The 16,978-nt window shown below is 57.1% G+C and overlaps 1 protein-coding gene across 15 annotated transcripts in view; it reads right to left on the bottom strand.

Moving 5' to 3' along the window:
- CACNA1E (calcium voltage-gated channel subunit alpha1 E) overlaps positions 1 to 16,978 on the bottom strand; it is a 101,875-nt gene that overhangs the window by 34,938 nt on the left and 49,959 nt on the right. For all 15 annotated transcript variants that reach the window (XM_072041559.1, XM_072041566.1, XM_072041568.1 and 12 more), the window contains 6 exons: positions 11,708 to 11,811; positions 2,870 to 2,985; positions 1,749 to 1,802; positions 1,405 to 1,539; positions 1,091 to 1,300; positions 44 to 156 (listed from right to left, as the gene is read on the bottom strand). In XM_072041559.1, coding sequence (XP_071897660.1) covers positions 44 to 156; positions 1,091 to 1,300; positions 1,405 to 1,539; positions 1,749 to 1,802; positions 2,870 to 2,985; positions 11,708 to 11,811 — 732 coding nt within the window. The remainder of the gene's footprint in view (positions 1 to 43; positions 157 to 1,090; positions 1,301 to 1,404; positions 1,540 to 1,748; positions 1,803 to 2,869; positions 2,986 to 11,707; positions 11,812 to 16,978) is intronic.

Consider the following 16,978-nt stretch of genomic DNA (forward strand, 5'->3'; position numbering starts at 1 on the left):
AGGAGGGGAAATTTTCCTGCACCTCATCCCCATGGCCACATACCCCGCAGTCAAAGCAGTTGAAGGAAGAATGGAAGTACAGGCGTGGCCCCATGCCATACATCTTCAAGGACATCTCCAGGAGGAAGAGCCCAAGGAACAGGAACTCTGCATAGTCTGGAAGAGAAAACCCAGTCCCTTGGGACACGGAGCATCGGGGAGCACCCCCGTGGCACACGGCAGAGGTGGGACACGCCGAGGAGCACGCTTCTTCCCCCAGCTCTCAGGCCAGAGGAGGGGGTTGGGAAGCAAGCCTGCCAAGAGCTAATCTGCGAACAACAGGGCACCAACCCCACAAATTAATCTTCGGGGTAGATACACTGGTGCCCCAGTGGTTAGAGAAGGCCAGAGAGGGCTGGCACAGAGCAGAGCAGCTCCTCAGTGTTACATGGTGGTGGTTGGGGTGTCCGCAACGACGTTAACCACATGGCACTGTAGGGGAACATTAGCAAGCTGGACATAAATCATTGCACGGCTGGAACTTGGCCAGGGTAACCAAGCCAAGCAGCCATGAGCCAGGGAGAAGCTTCTCAAGCTATTTCACCAACATTAGCAGGCCAGAGCCTGGCTCTTCCCCTTGCCCAAAAGCCGCGTCTCACCATGACCAGCTGCCATCCCACACCGTGCCCTGCTGGGATCCCGGCAGGCCTGAGCGTGCCAATGCAGATTTGGGCAGGCCTGCTGCTTGACAGGGACGTTTTCAAGGTGAAGAAGAGTAAACGTGGATGGGAAAGCAGCAGCGTCCCTCCTGCAGCAGCTCAGGAGCAACACACGGCTGCCGGGGGTTGAGCACAGTGCAGCGTGCCAGGTTGGATGTGGATGTACTGAGCACCACCGCTCACAATTTTGGGATAAATCCACCTGAATCCTGCAATCTGCCTGAGAAAACCATCAGACCCAAAGGGCACGAGGCCAGGAACACTTCTCCACGTTTCCCTGTGAGGCCAAGACCGCTACCAGTGGCCAGGGCGTGTTGGAGATGAAAGGCTACCCCAGGTGCAGGAGGTTTTGCCATCCCACGCACGCTCTGCCCCCGGCACGAAGGACTCACAGAGGAAGTGTGTGAGCCAGGCGGGCTGGTTGTGATGCACGATGGCCACGCAGGCGGTGTTGAGGGCTACCAGGCTCAGGACGATCCAGTAGAAGACCTGGGATTTCACCATGTGGCGGACGGAGATGCGCAGGAGGCGCTCCTTGTGCCGCAGGTAGGAGGCACCGTCCACCCTGGCGCCTTTCAGGCCCGAGCGGCTCAAGGGGTTCCCTGAGGGGGAAAAAAGGGGAAGATACCAAGGTGAGAGGACGAACCGGGTGCCCCAGCCCCACAGGAGCCAGGTCGGGGGGAAAAAATCTTGGAGCAGCACCGACCCAGGGTGGGATGGAGAGGTCTTCTCTGCGCCAGCCTCCGCTCGCCCACCGATGCGATGTCGACGCAGTGCTCGTCGCTGGAGTCGCGGTTCATGGTGTCCGTCCGGTTCCTTTTGATGGTGGCTCGCCTGAGCACTGGCAGGGGGAGAGGAAGGGGTGCTGGAGCTGCGGTGGCACGGCTCTGCCAGCAACACGCTCATGGCTCTGCACCCCAGTGCTTGGCTGGCCCGGGTCTGGCGGTGGGATGTGCCCCCTGGCACGTCTGCAGACCTCCCTCCACCCACGGAGGAGGGTTTCAGCCTCCGTTTGTGGCCAGCCACCAGGAAGGGCTTGGCTCCTCTTACCTTCTAAGGCTGAGGTCCCAGAATTTTTGTTCTCTTCGGCCAGCATGACTTCCTCTACGCAAAACACACAGTTCAGCATCAGGAGACAAGACACCAAAGGCGGAGCACACCACACGTCACTGCCCGGTACCTAAGCACTTTGCCCAGCCCAGAGGTGGTCGCTACAGGTTGCAAACTCTCATCAAGCACTGGGGCAGTGTCCTAAAGCAAATTCTTTGGGGTGGCAAGGGGCAGCTACCGCACATTGCATCAGGAAGAGAAATTACTTCTGATCAGCCTGGCTTCTGTAACCAGCCTCCATAAATAAGCTGAGTGTTGTAGACAAAAAGTCTCTTTTCTGAGTCTTGCTCTTGGAGGAGACCCCTCTCCGTATCCTCTGTGTCTCTTGAAGGGCTCCTCACCTTCTGCTAACTCCTCGGAGGAACAAAACATCTGCCCTCTACTCACTCACAAGCTGACTTTATTCATGAATTCATGAGTGTAAAGAAAAAAAAAAAAAAGAGAGGAAAAAAAATAAAAAGAGAAAAAAAAAAGCTGGGGCTTTATCTGAGTCTTGTAGATGCCAGGAAAGCTGGGTCCCAGGGGCAGGCAATGGCACAGCAGAAAAGGGAGCTGACTATGGCGTGAGGCAGAGCTGAAGGTGAGCAGTGCTACCTTGTTTAGAGGAACAACGATAGGAACCTGAGAGCCATCACCTCTCCAGGGGAAGAAAAACAAAAATAGAAATAAGGTTAAAAGGTGGAAAACCACTGGCACTGCTCTGCTTCCCCACTGCCCACCTCTGCGTGAGGCTCCAGCGAGCACCAGCAGACAGGGACATGTCGCGCAGCAAGGCTCACGGCCACGAGGGCTCAGCTGCCTCTCCTGGTGACACTATGTGCCTCACGCCCCAAATATTACATTTCTGTGCCACAAAACGTGAGGTTTCATCAGCTGCTGGGGATGTCCCTGCTCACAGCCTGGCTGAAGCATCACTCCTGCTGGGGCTGAGCCCGTCCGTGCGCCCAAGGTCACCATGAGAGCACCCAGACAGCCCTGGGGTTACGCTGGGTGATGTCCAGAGATCCGTCCCCATCTCAGCCACCCTCAGCGCCACCACCCCCGAGGTCCCCAGCCTTTACCCGCTTTGTCTATCCAGGCCCTGTAGCCGTTGAGCTCCCGCTCGATCTGCTGCTGGCGCCGCAGCTTCATGAAGGCTCGGCGGTTCTCCACGCGCTCGCGCTCTTTGGCAAACTCCCTGGGATAGGGCAGAGGGGGCGGTGAGAGCACAACCTGGGGGGGTTCTCCTGCCCCACGGACATCCCATCCCCTCCGCCTCGCCACCCTGCAGCCCCCGGGTTGGGCACTACCACCTCCTGTGTGGCTTTGTCCCCTGCTTCGCCTCGTGTCCAGCTGTCCCCTGATGTCCCCCGTGGCTGTTGTCACCTATCTGGTGGCCAAACCCAGCGAAGCAAGGTGAGACCAAGAGCCTGGATGAGCAAAAATCTGCCAGAAGGGACAGTCCCAGGATGTGGGATTTATTTGCAAGGGACATGGGATGAGCAAAGAGGGGAGGGGAGCAGCGCCCTCAGCTCCTCTCCCACAGGGCAGAGGATGGAGCACGGGGAAGGAGCCAGGGGAATTTGCAAGAAATGGAAATATTTGGCAAGAAACACAGATGTGGCAAAGCAGGCAGCCCCACGCACAGCATCCTCACACCAGCACCCCGTGTTACATGGAAGATGACTTCCAGGAGGTCCCACACCCACACACCCCAAACACCTGGGGCATCTCCACCCACACGTTCCACCTCTACTGCTGGACACGTCAACACGCAAAAAGTGTCCTCCCCTGAAAAAAGACATCCCCCAGCACACCCTTTCTTGCACAAGCATCACCAGGATGGGCCCTGCACCAAGCACCCCCGCCCCACCGTGCCCAGATGAGCAGCAGATAGGGAAGAACAAACAGCTCCGCTCCCGTTCGAGGCGAGCATCTCTCTCCCCAGAGAGCAGCAGCAGCAACCTCCAGCCTCCAAATACTCAAAAGCAGCGAAAGAATCGGTCTGTCTGCTGCAGAGGGAGTTCAAGTGCATTACCCCAGCTGAGCTATTACACCCTTAATGCTGTGTGGGCTTTTGCATGTGCGCGCGCGTGTTTGTGTGAAAAGCCCTGAATGTTCCCTGCATCTCTTGTTTAAGATCCCCAGACAATTCGAGCATTTTTAATTCCACCCCAGGAAGGTGAAGTTTCCTGCCGCTCCGGCATTAAGCATCAAATGCCTCTCCCCCTCCAGCTCCGGCTTTCAGACTGAAATGAGACTTTCTTCCTAGGACAGGGAAGGGGGAAGAGAACAAAAGGGGAGGAAGAGAAAAAAGCAGCCTGAGCGGAGGGAAGGAGGGCGGGGGGGAGAGCGAGGAGGAGACCTCCCACAGCCGGCGGGGAAAGGCGCTCGCCGGTTTGGGCACGGCATGTGCAAAACGCTCCTCGCCTGGCGCGGAGGAAAGGCAGGATGATTTTGGCTTCATCCCCCACGCCGCTTTCTGCACAGCAGCAAACTCGAGGTGCCAAGAAGCGGGGAGCTGCCATTCGCAGCCAGAGCCAGCGGGGACGCTGCCTTTGTCCCTCGGTGTCCTTTGTCCCTTGGGTGTCCTTTGTCCCTCGGAGCTGGGGGGTGCCAGAAGCGGGCACCAACGCTTCCCCGTGTCCAAGTGCTTGCTCGTGCAGCCCTAGCCTGCAAGAAGCTGGTGCCACGCACACAAACCCAGGGACACCGCGGTCCCTTCTGCTGCGGCAGCATCTCCGAGGGAGCCGCTTCCCACACTGCTGCTCCCTAATGGAGCCTAATTGCTTTTGTCCATTAGGAGGAGGAAGGGGGGCAGAGAGGAGGAATAAGAAGAAGAAGGAGAAAAAAAATAAAGTTAAATTCAAGTTAATGAATTATTACATCTCAGAGAGACACGTTACCGAGCGGGGCAGCAGCGGGGGCTGGTGACATCTGAGAGTGGGTAGGCGATGCTGACAGATCAAGGATTGCTCAGAGCCAATTTGCAGCAGCGGGTAGAGATAGCGCTGCGGTGCGAGCACGGGGCCGGCCGCGCTGACTGGCAGCCGCCTGGGAACGCTCCAGGCACGGGGCTGGCCCCCCGGGAGGATGCTGCTCCCCAAGGTGTGCGGGTCACGGCTCAGGGGACGGCACCGCTCGGCTCTGCAAGGGGCTCCGGGGGGCCAATTTGAGCAGGGCATCCCTCCCCAGGCCAGGGGGGCTCTCCAAATCCGTAAAGGCAGGGTGAAAGCGTGCACAGAGAGCCTGATGTAGGGGTTTCAGCCTCCAGCCTCCTCTCTTTCCTCCATGGAGAAGCCTGTGCTGAGCACGGGGATGTGTTGGACCTGGCGTGGTTGCAGCTGTAACCTTTGGAAAGCCAAAAGTGGCCACCGAGGGATGGAGGTGGCAGGGGGAGCTTGGCAAGCAGTGTGCCATCATCCTCCTGCAGGCGAGGAACCATCCAGACACCGTGCCCAGCCTTCCGTGGCGATGGGAGCAGATGGTTCGCTCCTCCCGGGGAGGAAAATTCCCTTTTAGAACCCTGGCAGTCCCCTGACGCAGGGCGAGAGCATCCTGGTGGGAGACCCCGGGGGCACGGCCACGCTCAGCACCCTCCTGCCCCAGGCTCCTGCGCCCTCACGGCAATGCTGCTTCAGCATCACTGCTCTGCAGGGCCCAGATCCAGTCTTAATAGAAGAAGACACATGAAAGCATCCAAAAAAGTGCCCCTTTTTTGGGAAAAAAATAAAAAATAAGGGGAAGAAAAAAATATCATGGGCGCTGCAGCCCACTTGTATCCTTCCAGGAATTTCTCTGAGCACAGAGAGGGGATACAGCACTGGTCACACCAACACTGTGCTTTCCATACTTTGAAACAAGCCGACCATCTTCAAAGCCATCTATTCATCACCTTTCATTGCCTTTAAACCCACCTCCAACAAACCTGCTACCAAAAGGGTCTTGAAATGACCCGAGGCAGCAGGAAGGATGGGGTGGGGAGAGGAGAGGTACTGGCTTACGTGCTGGAGAGGAGGCAGCAGCAGCATGCTGCTGTGGAAAAGCCAGCTGTGGTGGGCTGTACGACAAGGAGAACCATCTGTGCAGCATCAGGTAACACTTCTGCTCTGCTCAGCGCCAGCAAGGTCTCAGCACACAGCTCCTGTCCAGTCTCAAGCACCACGATTTGAGGAAAAACACCCTCGGAATCTCCAGAGGAGAAGTCACAACTCCCAGCACCACAGGGCTCCTCCTATAAGCTGGTCCCTCAAAGGGATGCAGGCTGTTGTGGCTCCACGTCGGGCCCAAAATCAGTGGGGACACAGCCACCACCGGCTGGTTATTTTACGGGACACCTCACTTTTCCCAAGGAGCAACGCTGTTACAGGCACTGCTGCTGGCGGGCAATGGGAGGAGAGAGCTGGCACCCTGGAGATCTCTCGGGCCTGGGCTTTGGGCAGCTTTGAAAATAAAATCCAAAAATTCAAATAACCGGGGGACGAGCCAGAGTGGAGACAAGACAGAATGGAGACACGGGGATGGCAAAGACGCATTGAACCACTGGGGCCAGCAGCACAGCCCCTCCGTCCGAGCCAGCCGGGTTTTCCAGCTTCAGGTTCCCTTTCGAGGTACAGGCTGCAGTCTTTGGATCTAAACTCACAAAACCCACGGATCCCCACGGCTGGAGTCGTTCCTAACCTCCCAGCTACGGCAGCAGCATCTCAGTGCAGCCCCCGCTGCGTTCGAGGTGCTCAGAGCAGTGAGAAACATGGGAGAGGCTCACGCTGCGCCTGCTGGTGGGGAAGGCAGCCCACTGAGCGCGTTAAATACCTCCCCTCTTCTCCCCAGCAACTTCTTGTCTGCACTTGGCTCCAGTCAACGAGCTCTCATCCATCCCAGAGCAAGCTCCACCATCGTTTGGGATCGGGGCCAGGCATCTGTGTCACTGCAAAGTCCCTTGAGGATGTCTCCGGTGGAGCAGGTGCCCTGCACTTCACGGGGCCACCAGCCCCGGGCGGCTCAGCACCTCTGCGCACGCACCGCGCTCGCTCTCCGGGAGCAAGCAGCACTCCGTGACCCGAGAGAAAAGAGCAGCCGAGAGCTTGCAGAGCTGGTTGTTTCCAAACAGAGGAAAACAAGTCAAAGAGGGCAAATAGCACATGGAAAAAGGGAGCCAGCCGCCGAGCGGCAGCTCCAACGTTTGTCCCGAGGTGACAGCGCGGGGGTTCGCAGCTCCGTCCCCCCTGCTCGGAGGGGGTGGCATTGAAGGCAGCATAGCAGGGTCAGCCCTTGCTGCCAGGAGCGTCTGGCAGCCCAACGAGAGCAGCAGAGGTGGAAGCTCGGGGCTTTGTTCTGCTGCAGGCAGGGCAGCACCAGTGCAGGCAGCGCTGCTTTGAGCGCCCCAGGCTCTGCCAGCAATCGCTGCCCCCAGCTCACACTGCATCGCTCCTCCCATCCCCTCCCCGGATTTTGTCTCTGTAAACAGGGAGGGTTTTGTCCCCCCTTTGCACGTGACAGCAAACAGAAGGTGTGGGACCAGTGCTGCGAGTGAGCTGCAGCACAAAGCAGCCACCGATTTCCAACGTCTCACGGCGCTAACTTCCCAGGAACTGCGGAGCGCTCTAATTGATGGCTTCCAAGCGAACACAATGGATCCAGAGCTAAGCATCGAGCGCGAAACCCACAACGCATCCGCTAGGTATGTCACTCTGCTGCTGTGAAACAAACAAACAGCCTCCTACGACGTGCAGAGAGCTGGCAACATGAAGTGATTCATTCAGGGGATCCTGCCCAAGCCACCCAACACCGGCACCAAACACCCCCTTGTAACGTGGTGTTGGTCACCGTGGGTCGGCACCTTTCCAAAGCCAGAATCACCTGGGTTGGAAAAGACCTTAGGGATCATCACAGAGTCATAGAATCACCTGGTTGGGAAGGACCTTTGGGATCATCGGGTCCAGCCATCAACCTGACAGCTATCGCCAACCAGGACAACTGAAATTAAGGAAGACCTGGAGCAAAGCTCCAAAAACAACACATGAGCCTTCCACTGAGTGCTTTGTGAAGAGCATCAAACCCCAACCTGTCCCCCCCCAGCCTACAGAGCAGATCCCCAGGAAGGCACAGAGCCCAGCAAACACACCGTGGCTGAGACCTGCTAGCAAATAATCCCCAAGGAGAACCAACGGGGAGCACCACGCATCCAACGCGCCGCTTTCCGGGCACACATGGTGGCATCCTGCTGTCACTGCTGACGTCCCCACCAGCCTTTCCGTGCTGTGGCAGTGTGTCTCCCTGCTTTCCCCTCCGCAAACCACCCACCTCCCAGGCGCTGATCCTCTCCTTCCCAGCGCTTGGCTTCGAAGCACCTGATCCAGCTCGAACGTGGGGCCCGGGTTTTGCGCGGAGCCGTCAAAAATTAAAAAAACCCAACCCTGCCTCCGTCGAAAACGTGCGCTCGTTCCTTCAACGCCCTTATTATTAATTGCTAAAACTTAATCTTATTCATCGTTTGTTATGCCTCAAAATTGGAGAGGAAAAAAATTCAAATTAAGCCAAGTGAAAAGATTTCAGAGATGGTACAGAAGGCTCCTGGAGGAGCTGAAGAATGCTCTCCGGAGACCGGGAGCGCAGCGCTAACCCAACCTGAAAGAAAGAAGATCTTAAGACAAAGAAATCTTGCCAAATTGATCCTTTAATTATAACATTAGTCGTTTCTTTCAAAGGCTTAGTGCAAGAGCTGGGGGTGGGGGGCAGAAAAGACTTAAAGGGAGAAAAGACTTAACATCACCAGGATGAGTGGAAGCAATTAGCAGGGTTTAAATTACTCTCTTGTTTGGTACAAGGCAGATGGATCTCATTTTTCCTGCCATCGTGCTCAGCTTCTTGCTCTGCCATCGGCTCCCAGAGGACCTCTGGTTGGCACTACCACAGAGCCTCCCTGGGTCGGTCACTGTCCCCGTCCCCGTCCATGCTGCAGACCATGAGGTGCCACCACGCCGGGCCAGCATCACTGCTCCCACCAGGTGTCTGCAGCTTCCGAGTGCTGCCACGCTGGAGATGCAGCCCGAACACGTGGATCCAAATTGGTTTGCGTGGAAAACAACCGAGGAAAATGAAAAAAAAACTCTACAAATTTGCAGACCTCCGCAAATCTCCAGCACAGGGCAGCTTTTGCATCCCCCTGGCTTGAGGTTGACCCCAACCCCAGGACACACGACTCGCTGTGAGCCTCATTCTTCCTGAGCTCCTGATCCGCAGCCTGCGATGAGGCAGAAAGCAGGGCATCTTGGCTGGTGCTCCATCCTCGCTCGCTCCAGCTCTTCTGCCAGGATTATTTCAGGAGCCGTGTAGCTTTAAAAGCTGAGCAGTCACATCTCCTTGGGCTCTATACCTGCAAAATGTTCTCAGAGCGGAATGGGGCCAATTTTTTTCCCTTTTTTTTTTTTTTCTCCTCTCCTTTCTGCTTTCAGTTAGAATTAATTGATCCGTAATTGCACCCATAGAGGGGAAAAGTTAATAGACACAGTAATAAATGCCAAAGCCCCAGAAGAACTTGCTCTCCAAGCCCCTGCCTGGAGCGACTCCATCTCCTCTTAATAGCCTTGCATGCGATTCCAGCGCATGTGTGCGTATTTAGGGAGAGAACTGAGGAGCCTCGCTAGGATGGAAATCATTTCTTTTCCTCTCCCACATACATTGTGCTCGGGAGCAGATGGATCCAGGCTGTTTACATCACGGAGGTCATGCCTCAGCCTAACAGTTGGGGAACTGACTGTTGGGAGAGATGCGCATCGCAACCAGGAGATTGCTAAATCTGGGCTCCGGCGAACTTCTTCTGATGGTGGCACATTAAACAAATGTCCTCCTGCAGCCTCTTGGCACTCGGGACCTGCCTGGGGCGTCTGGTTGGTTCCTCGGTGAAAATAGTTGCAAGATGAAGCAAGAGGAGGAGGCTGGAAGAACCAAGGGGACCTTGTCAGTAGTCGGTGCAGGTTGCAGGTTTCTGCTCCTCGTCGTGGGTCACGCAGATGAGTTTTTGGGGTTGGCCAACGCACAGCAGCATCGCTGTAACCCTGTCTCAGCCGAAGTCATGGTAAACAGGAGGGCAGAGGCCAGAGAAGAGACTCCTGCCTGCTTTTCCCCTACAATAGCAGATGGGACCGAGCGCGTGGGCCACCAGGACTCGCTGCCGAGCACAGCGCCCCGAGTTAGCAGAGCAACCGTGTTTTCAGCTGGCCACACACAGCCTTTTTTCCTTCCCCCAGAGCAGCGCTATTACACCAGGAAACATTTCTTTCCCATGGAGATGTTTCCATGGAGCTCGTCCCCACCATGACCTCCTCCTCCCCGCTCAGCCCAGCGCAGGGGGATGCGGCCGGACCCCGGCTGCAGGGCACGGTGATGGAGAGGTCACCTTTGCCTCCTGGAGCGGAGCCCAGAGCTCTCCTCCAGCACAACAGAAGGGTGAGAAGCATTAAAAACAAAACCTCAGCAAGCAGAGCAAGGCAAGGAGCCCTCGCACACCTTCGCTCAAGGACGCACGGGGCGTGCATGCAGAAGCACCGAGCCTCACACCTCTCCACCAGCTCAGCGAGAGGACAGCCAGCCTGGCTGCCAAGGGGGTCCCGAACCCACAGAGGTGCTGGGGACACCACAGCCCCCTTGGCGGCCTTGCACCCATGGCAGAGCCCAGCTCGCCCAGCCCCGCGGGAGCTGAGCAGCCGTGCTTTTCCCTAGGTAGCTGGCACGCCACGAGAGCATCTCCATTGCCAATTAGGCCACCCGCCTACGCGCATCCTTCCCCAATACAAACCCTATCAGCGATAAACAAACAGTGGAAATGCCAGCCGGCGCCTGGGAAGAGCCCTAGACAACTGCATCCAATTTGGCAGGCACGGGAAGGGCTGCCCCATACGGTCCTGGTGGGGGCAAGCACCCAGGGGGGGTCGGGGCAAGGCTGGGTGTCCCCGCAGCCACCCCAGACTTGGCATCCCCAAGCTGGACGTGGCATAAGGAACACAAAAGTCACCCAATGCTGCTTGGGATTCTTCATCCTCCACAAGGCAGCGTGTTACCTCGCTGCAGCCTGTCCCCACAGCCCCTGCACCTGGACCTGGGGAGTTGCAAGCCACCTGGAGATGCTGAAGCCCTGCCTGCCTCTCTAGAAGCATGCCCAAAACCACCACCACCACTCCTGAACGCACAGGGATATTTAGGACAATGATAGAGATGGCCAGGACCAGCTTCCACTTCGATACCCGCATCCCAAAACCACAAACCATTAAGAAACAAGCACCAAGGAAATGTACTACATGGCTTTAAGCTCAAGGAGAAATGTGCTGCTCACAGCACCAGCCTGCACACACAGGGAAGTCTCTTTTTTCTCACCGAATGCTATCTCCGAACCCAAAAGAGCAGCTCAGAGTGCCCACAAGGCTACGTGGGGATGCTGCTCATACACCAGGAGCCCAGCACAAACCCTCACGGTGCCCCCTGCCCTCACCGCAGCCACCCCTCGCTCCCGACAGCCTCGCTCCCTCCCCGCTCTCTAACCCCTGCCAGAGCTGAGGATGCGCCAGCGCAACCTTGGTTCATCGTCATGGAGACGAGAAGCCTTTTTCTCTCCAAACCCAGCTTGATGGCTTGGATTAAAATCTCCGTTCCTCTGGGGAGAGCACCGAGGTGCCCCAAGCCCATCCTGTGCCCACCACGCACCAGCAGCTGGCAAATGCGCACCTCGCTGCAGACACATCCCAAGCTTGTACCCATTTCCATATCGCTCCCTCATGCCCTGTGCCCACCAGCAGGTCGCAGATTTGTGCCAACAACAACTCGCACGTGACCAAAACCACAAGCTCGTCAGGAAGGAGAACCAAAACAAAGAGAGCTGTGCCAGCCTTGGGGCACAGCCCGGAGGAGGACAGCATCTCGCTTACCCCGACAGCACTCCCAGGACAAGGTTGAGGACGAAGAAGGATCCAATGATGATGAGGGGGATGAAGTACAGCCAGTTCCAGGTGGCTCCTAAGGCATCATTGGTCTGGAGGGGAAAGAAAACACAGGTGTGAGGTTACACCCGAGGCAGAGGGTGGCATTTCTCCCTGAGACTGACCACACCACCCTCCTCCGGGCATTACAACCGTGCCCCCAAACCTGACGGGCTCCAGCTGTCACCCCACTGCGTTATCCCACCCCAGCCCCAAGGAGCAGGCTGCAGCTCCAGGCAATTATTCACCGGGGCTTTTAATAAGGCAGTGCCCCCCCCGGTACCTTACAGCCGCTCCCCGGCCCCATTTGTCCTCGGGCGCCAGGCAGCGCGCACATGACGCCGGGCTGGAGGGTGATGCGGCAGAACGTGACTGTCTGGGGGAGGTGGCATCAATCTTGTTGCGATGAAAGGCTCTTTCTCTTTTCTCTCTCCTTCTTCTCTCCCCCCCTCCCTCCCCTTCCCTTCCCCGTGCTAATTAAGCCCTCATCTTCGTCTGACTCATTGGCACTACGTCTCCCCGCCGGCCAGCGCAGGAGCCGAGCCCATCTCCTGGAAGGGAGGAGAAAGCCACCATGCTCGAGCCTTCCTCCAGTGACCAAAGTGTCCTCACCGTGCCAGCACAGAGGATCCCAGCACTTGACCAGCACACGGAGGGGGATGCTATGGGCAGAGACCCCGGTGCTGCCTGCCAGCCCCTTCCCTGGGCACCCCAAACGGGTGCTTTGGCTTTGCCCCATCCCATCAGCACCTCTTTGGGGTCAGGGAAAGCACCCGTGGAGGCTCATCGCCCTCCTCCTTTGGCAGCAGGGGCACCACACATCTTCTCGAGGTCCTGCTCCACCACAAGCCCCATTCCTTGGGGCCAGAAGTGAGCACGAGGATTGGGAACGGTGTACGGGAATCTCAGGCAGCCAACGCTCACCACCACCCTCCAGGGACACCCAGACCTCCCCGAATCCTGGCTCCAGGCCACTGCTCTCCAACAGCCCCATTTTCCAAGGCATCAGCCTTGAAGGCACTGTGCATCCCTTGGACCAAGCCCACGCGGGACTCCAGCCTGCTGTCACGGTGCCATCAGGTGCCTGCCACCCATGCTGGGACCGGTCCCTTTAGGAACTGGCCCTTGCCTGAAAGCCAGGGGATTTCCCCCAAGACACAAAATAGCTGAGTTTTTAATGGGTGAACATCTTCCCTTGGGGCTGGGCACAGGGCGATTTCCCCAGGGTCACCAGCAGCACCCTGACACCACCATGCTCTGCGGGCACAGCCTAAATTGGTGGCACTGGGGACCAGCACTGCCCTGCTCCAATGGCCAGAATTTGTCTTTTTACTCCCCAAGGAGTTCATGGCCTGAGGGGTTCAGCATTTCCCACTGCTTCTCCACCCCATCGTGGCCACCTCTCCACCCCAAGGCTGAAGCCGGCCAGCCCGTGCATAACGCACTATTCCCACTGGAAGGCTCCTCAAGCCGACGCTCTAATGCTTGCCCTAACTCTCAGCCTAAATTTATTTGTGGCCAGTTTATACCCATTTGTTCTCTTGCCAGCATCGGCCTTTGGCTTAAAGAGCTCTTCGTTTCCCATCCCGATGTGTTTATAGAGTGATCACGGCCATCCCCAGCCTCCGCCTTGCTAGATAAAGCAAGGTTCCCCCACTTTTCTCCTAAATCACTGCCTCTCCCTCCCTGATTTTCCTAGTAGCCCCTTCCCTGCTCCAACCCATGGTCAATGTTCATCTTCCCAGGACACAGGAGACCTGACAGAGCCATCCTGATGGGTCCCATGGCATCCCAGCACGATGCTGTGAGCCTTCAGCATCCTGATGGCAAACCTCTCCTCCTGCCCCTCCGCCTCCACCCTGGCACTTCCAACCACAGCGACCTGGGTTCTTAGGGGGTGTCTTCCCTCTCCTCCAGCACACACGTGGCTCATCCCCATGAAACCCCACCAGCAGGTCCCAAAGCCCCATCCAGCCCCCCCTCGGAGCTGCTCCCTTCCCACCAGCTCCTCTTCGTCACCTCTTTCCCATCTCAAAAGCCTTACTCTGACGAGCAGCTCTGCACGTTTCCTGCACTCAGAAAACCTGTCCTCTGCTGCCAGGTTAGCCCGGCGTGACCTACCTTTGGCAAACCCATGATTCATTTTCCTCTTTTGCCTCCAAAATCTGTTCCGAAATGGCATGCAATTGAGGTCAGGCTCGCAGCCTTATTCCTGCCTGCCTTACTTTTTCCTTCCTCCCCCCGCTTTTAAATATAGGCATCGCATTCGCTCTCCTCCAGTCAGCTGGTGCCTCCCCCAGCACGCCGGAGCTGTTATAAATACGCGTTACCAGACCTGCCATTTCGTGTGCCAGCTCCCCCCAAATCGCGGGGGGAGGCGATGCCCAGCGCCACGGCAATGGGCACCATGGGCTGGGGCCACAGCCATGCTCTTGGTCGTGCTGCCCAACCTCTGGTTGCCTCCGTGGTTGTGTTCACCAAAACTAGGGTGAGATGCCCATCCAGCACAGGAACCATGCCCCAACATCCCCAGCCTTCTTCTTCCAGAGTGAGGAACCACTTGCTGCCCCTTCAAGCATCCTTCACGAGGTCCGTGTTGGCTTCAGTTTTGGCACTTCCTCGGCACACAGGTGTCGTTCTTTTTACCAAGCAGCCCCTTTTTCCCAACCCTTTGGAGCACCATTTACTTTTAATAACCTTCCTCAGCCAATAATTCATTGGCCTGGTCCCCTGTGCCTTCCCATAGGTTTTTCCCCTTGGTCATCCATCACCTGCAGAGGCCAGGGCAGACACACCACGGTACTTTAATCCCTAGTCTACACAATCCCTAGTGTCCTCGTGCTGGAGACCAGGTCCCATCGCTCACACAAGCCCTTTGGGAAACCAAAATGCTGCCTGATGGCTGATCCTTCTTCTCCCCTTCACTTTAAAGCTGCAACCCTCTTACTACAGAATTTTAGATCCATCTAGGTTGGGAACGACCTTCAAGATCACCAAATCCAAGCTGAGTCTCCCCACTCCCCTCGGTGCCACATCCACACGTCTCCTGGGTACCTCCAGGGATGGGACACCCCCACAGCCCTGCGCACCCCACTACGCACCTCAGCACCCAAAACACCACCACCCGTGGTCTTCCATGACCACCTGCCCAAGAAATACGCTCGCTACCACCTTCGGGAATACCTGAGACACCGCCGTGTGCCTTCAGCCTACAAGGGACCCAAGCCACCCTACACAGCTCTGTCCCCAGGGGTGATGGAGCCGGCCCTGCAGCCACCCCAGTGGGCACCCGGGCACCCCAGGGAGCAGCTCTGCTCTTTGGGCAGCCCCTGTGCTTCTGAAGGGCAGGAAAAGGCGCAGGGAGCTGCAAAAGCAGGTCTCACTCGGGGGCCAGAAATCTAAAGAAGTCTAAATATATCCCGCCGTCGAATGCAAAGCACAGGCTTGCAGCCCACACGTACCCTCCCTCAGGCTGTGCTCGCATAGGAAACTTCAGGATTTCTTTGCTGGGTTGGGGGGGGTGAAATAATAAAACAACCACAAACTCAATTTCTCCTACCTAAAAATAAGCAGAAAGCGCCTTCTGCCTTTGCAGGGCACCTTTAGTCCTTATTTCCCAGTGGCTTGATGGAAAGTGGAAGGAGAGGAAGGGCGATGGGTGGATGGAGAAGAGGCAGAGCTGTGCTCTGGTGGAGGTGCTCGCTGCGCCCAGCACCCACACAGTGCCCTGCACACACCGGTGACCCGCACGCAGCCACCTCCCCTGTCCAAATTCATCTGCATTAGGAGAGCCTCCATGATTTCTGCTTGAATTTGGAGCGAGACAGCAAATAATTGGATTGGGGTGATGCACAGCCAGCGCTGCAACCGCCTGGCAGCCACCTGCTCGGGGACACGCGCAGCACGGGGCGCTGCCCATGCACGGATGTAACCCGGGGCTGTGCACGGTGTCACCTCCTCTCCAAAAATGGAGAGGGCTTGGGGCTGAAGAGCAGTGGGAACATCTCAGGAGGCTTCTGGTGGGCGCTGTGCCTCCCTTCCCCACCGCTCCCCAGTGCCCACCGCCGGCGGGACAACGCACACGAAGCCACAGCCACGCCACGATTTGCACACCAGATCCCTGGTTTGGCATCTCCGGATGGCTTTTTGGGGTGGCTGCAGCCATCCCTGCTCATCCCTGCCCCGCTCCTCCCTGCGAACCGCAGCCACATCCAGGTGAGCCGTGCGCACGGACCAGCAGGCGCAGCATCGCTATCCAGCAAAAAGGAAAGACAACAACAACAAAAAAAATCTCCCAGCAGATTCCCCGACCTAACCAGCTCCCTCAAGACCTCGACACCCGCTGCTGCTCTCCCCAGCGCAGTAACAGATCTCCTTCTTCCCTTTAATAGCAGTAATTTCATCTCCCGCATGCAGGGCCATGCCTCACTCCCCGCCAGCCGCGCCTGGTATCCATCAGCGACCCCGGTGCTGTACAAGATCTGAATGAAAATGCTTTTCTTCTCCAAATTAGGTTAATGAGGAAATTGGTACATTTCCTTCACCGAGCAAGGGCCGGCCCCCGGCGGGCCGCATCCTGCCCTTGGTGGGCGCCCCGATGCTGTGCCCACAGCACCCGGGGGGAAAGGGGATGGGGAGTGGGAAGAGGTCCCCAAAACAGGACATGGGATGCTCAGCGAGGGCTGAAGCACGTGGGCACACGTCTTGCTGGGAAGGAATGGGGAGAGAGGGAAAAAAACAAGGAATGGGGAAAAAAACTCCGTTATATTTCATTTTTCGATTTTCTAAATTTTTGACTCGGAAAAAAATAATGCTAAAAGCATTACGGAAAAAAATAAGTGTTTTGGAAATTCCTGAAACGGACATGGAGACTGCTTTTGGCTCTGTTCGACTCTGATCTGCCGAGAAGTCGCAGCCAGGCACCCCAGCACCGCCTTCCAGGGGCTGCGAAGGAAACCTTTGCTGGGATGCGAAAGGCAATTAGAGGCTCTGGGCTTAATGAGGAGGGGTCCGAGCCCCCTGCCCGTTCTCGATGGGCAGTGCCAGAGCATCCCAGGCTCTGCTGCCTTCAGCAGCCGGCCCAGGGCAGAGACTTTCCCTGGCAGGCAGGCAGAGGGTGTGGGCAGGCAGCTTGCGACAGAACATGCCTGCGAAGCTGTGGATCCAGCAGACACAGTTTGTTTCTTGCTGTGTCATTTCAGCGTGCACACACATTTAAAA

The sequence above is a fragment of the Anas platyrhynchos genome, chromosome 8 (genome assembly GCF_047663525.1).
Source record: "Anas platyrhynchos isolate ZD024472 breed Pekin duck chromosome 8, IASCAAS_PekinDuck_T2T, whole genome shotgun sequence".
Classification (NCBI taxonomy): domain Eukaryota; kingdom Metazoa; phylum Chordata; class Aves; order Anseriformes; family Anatidae; genus Anas; species Anas platyrhynchos.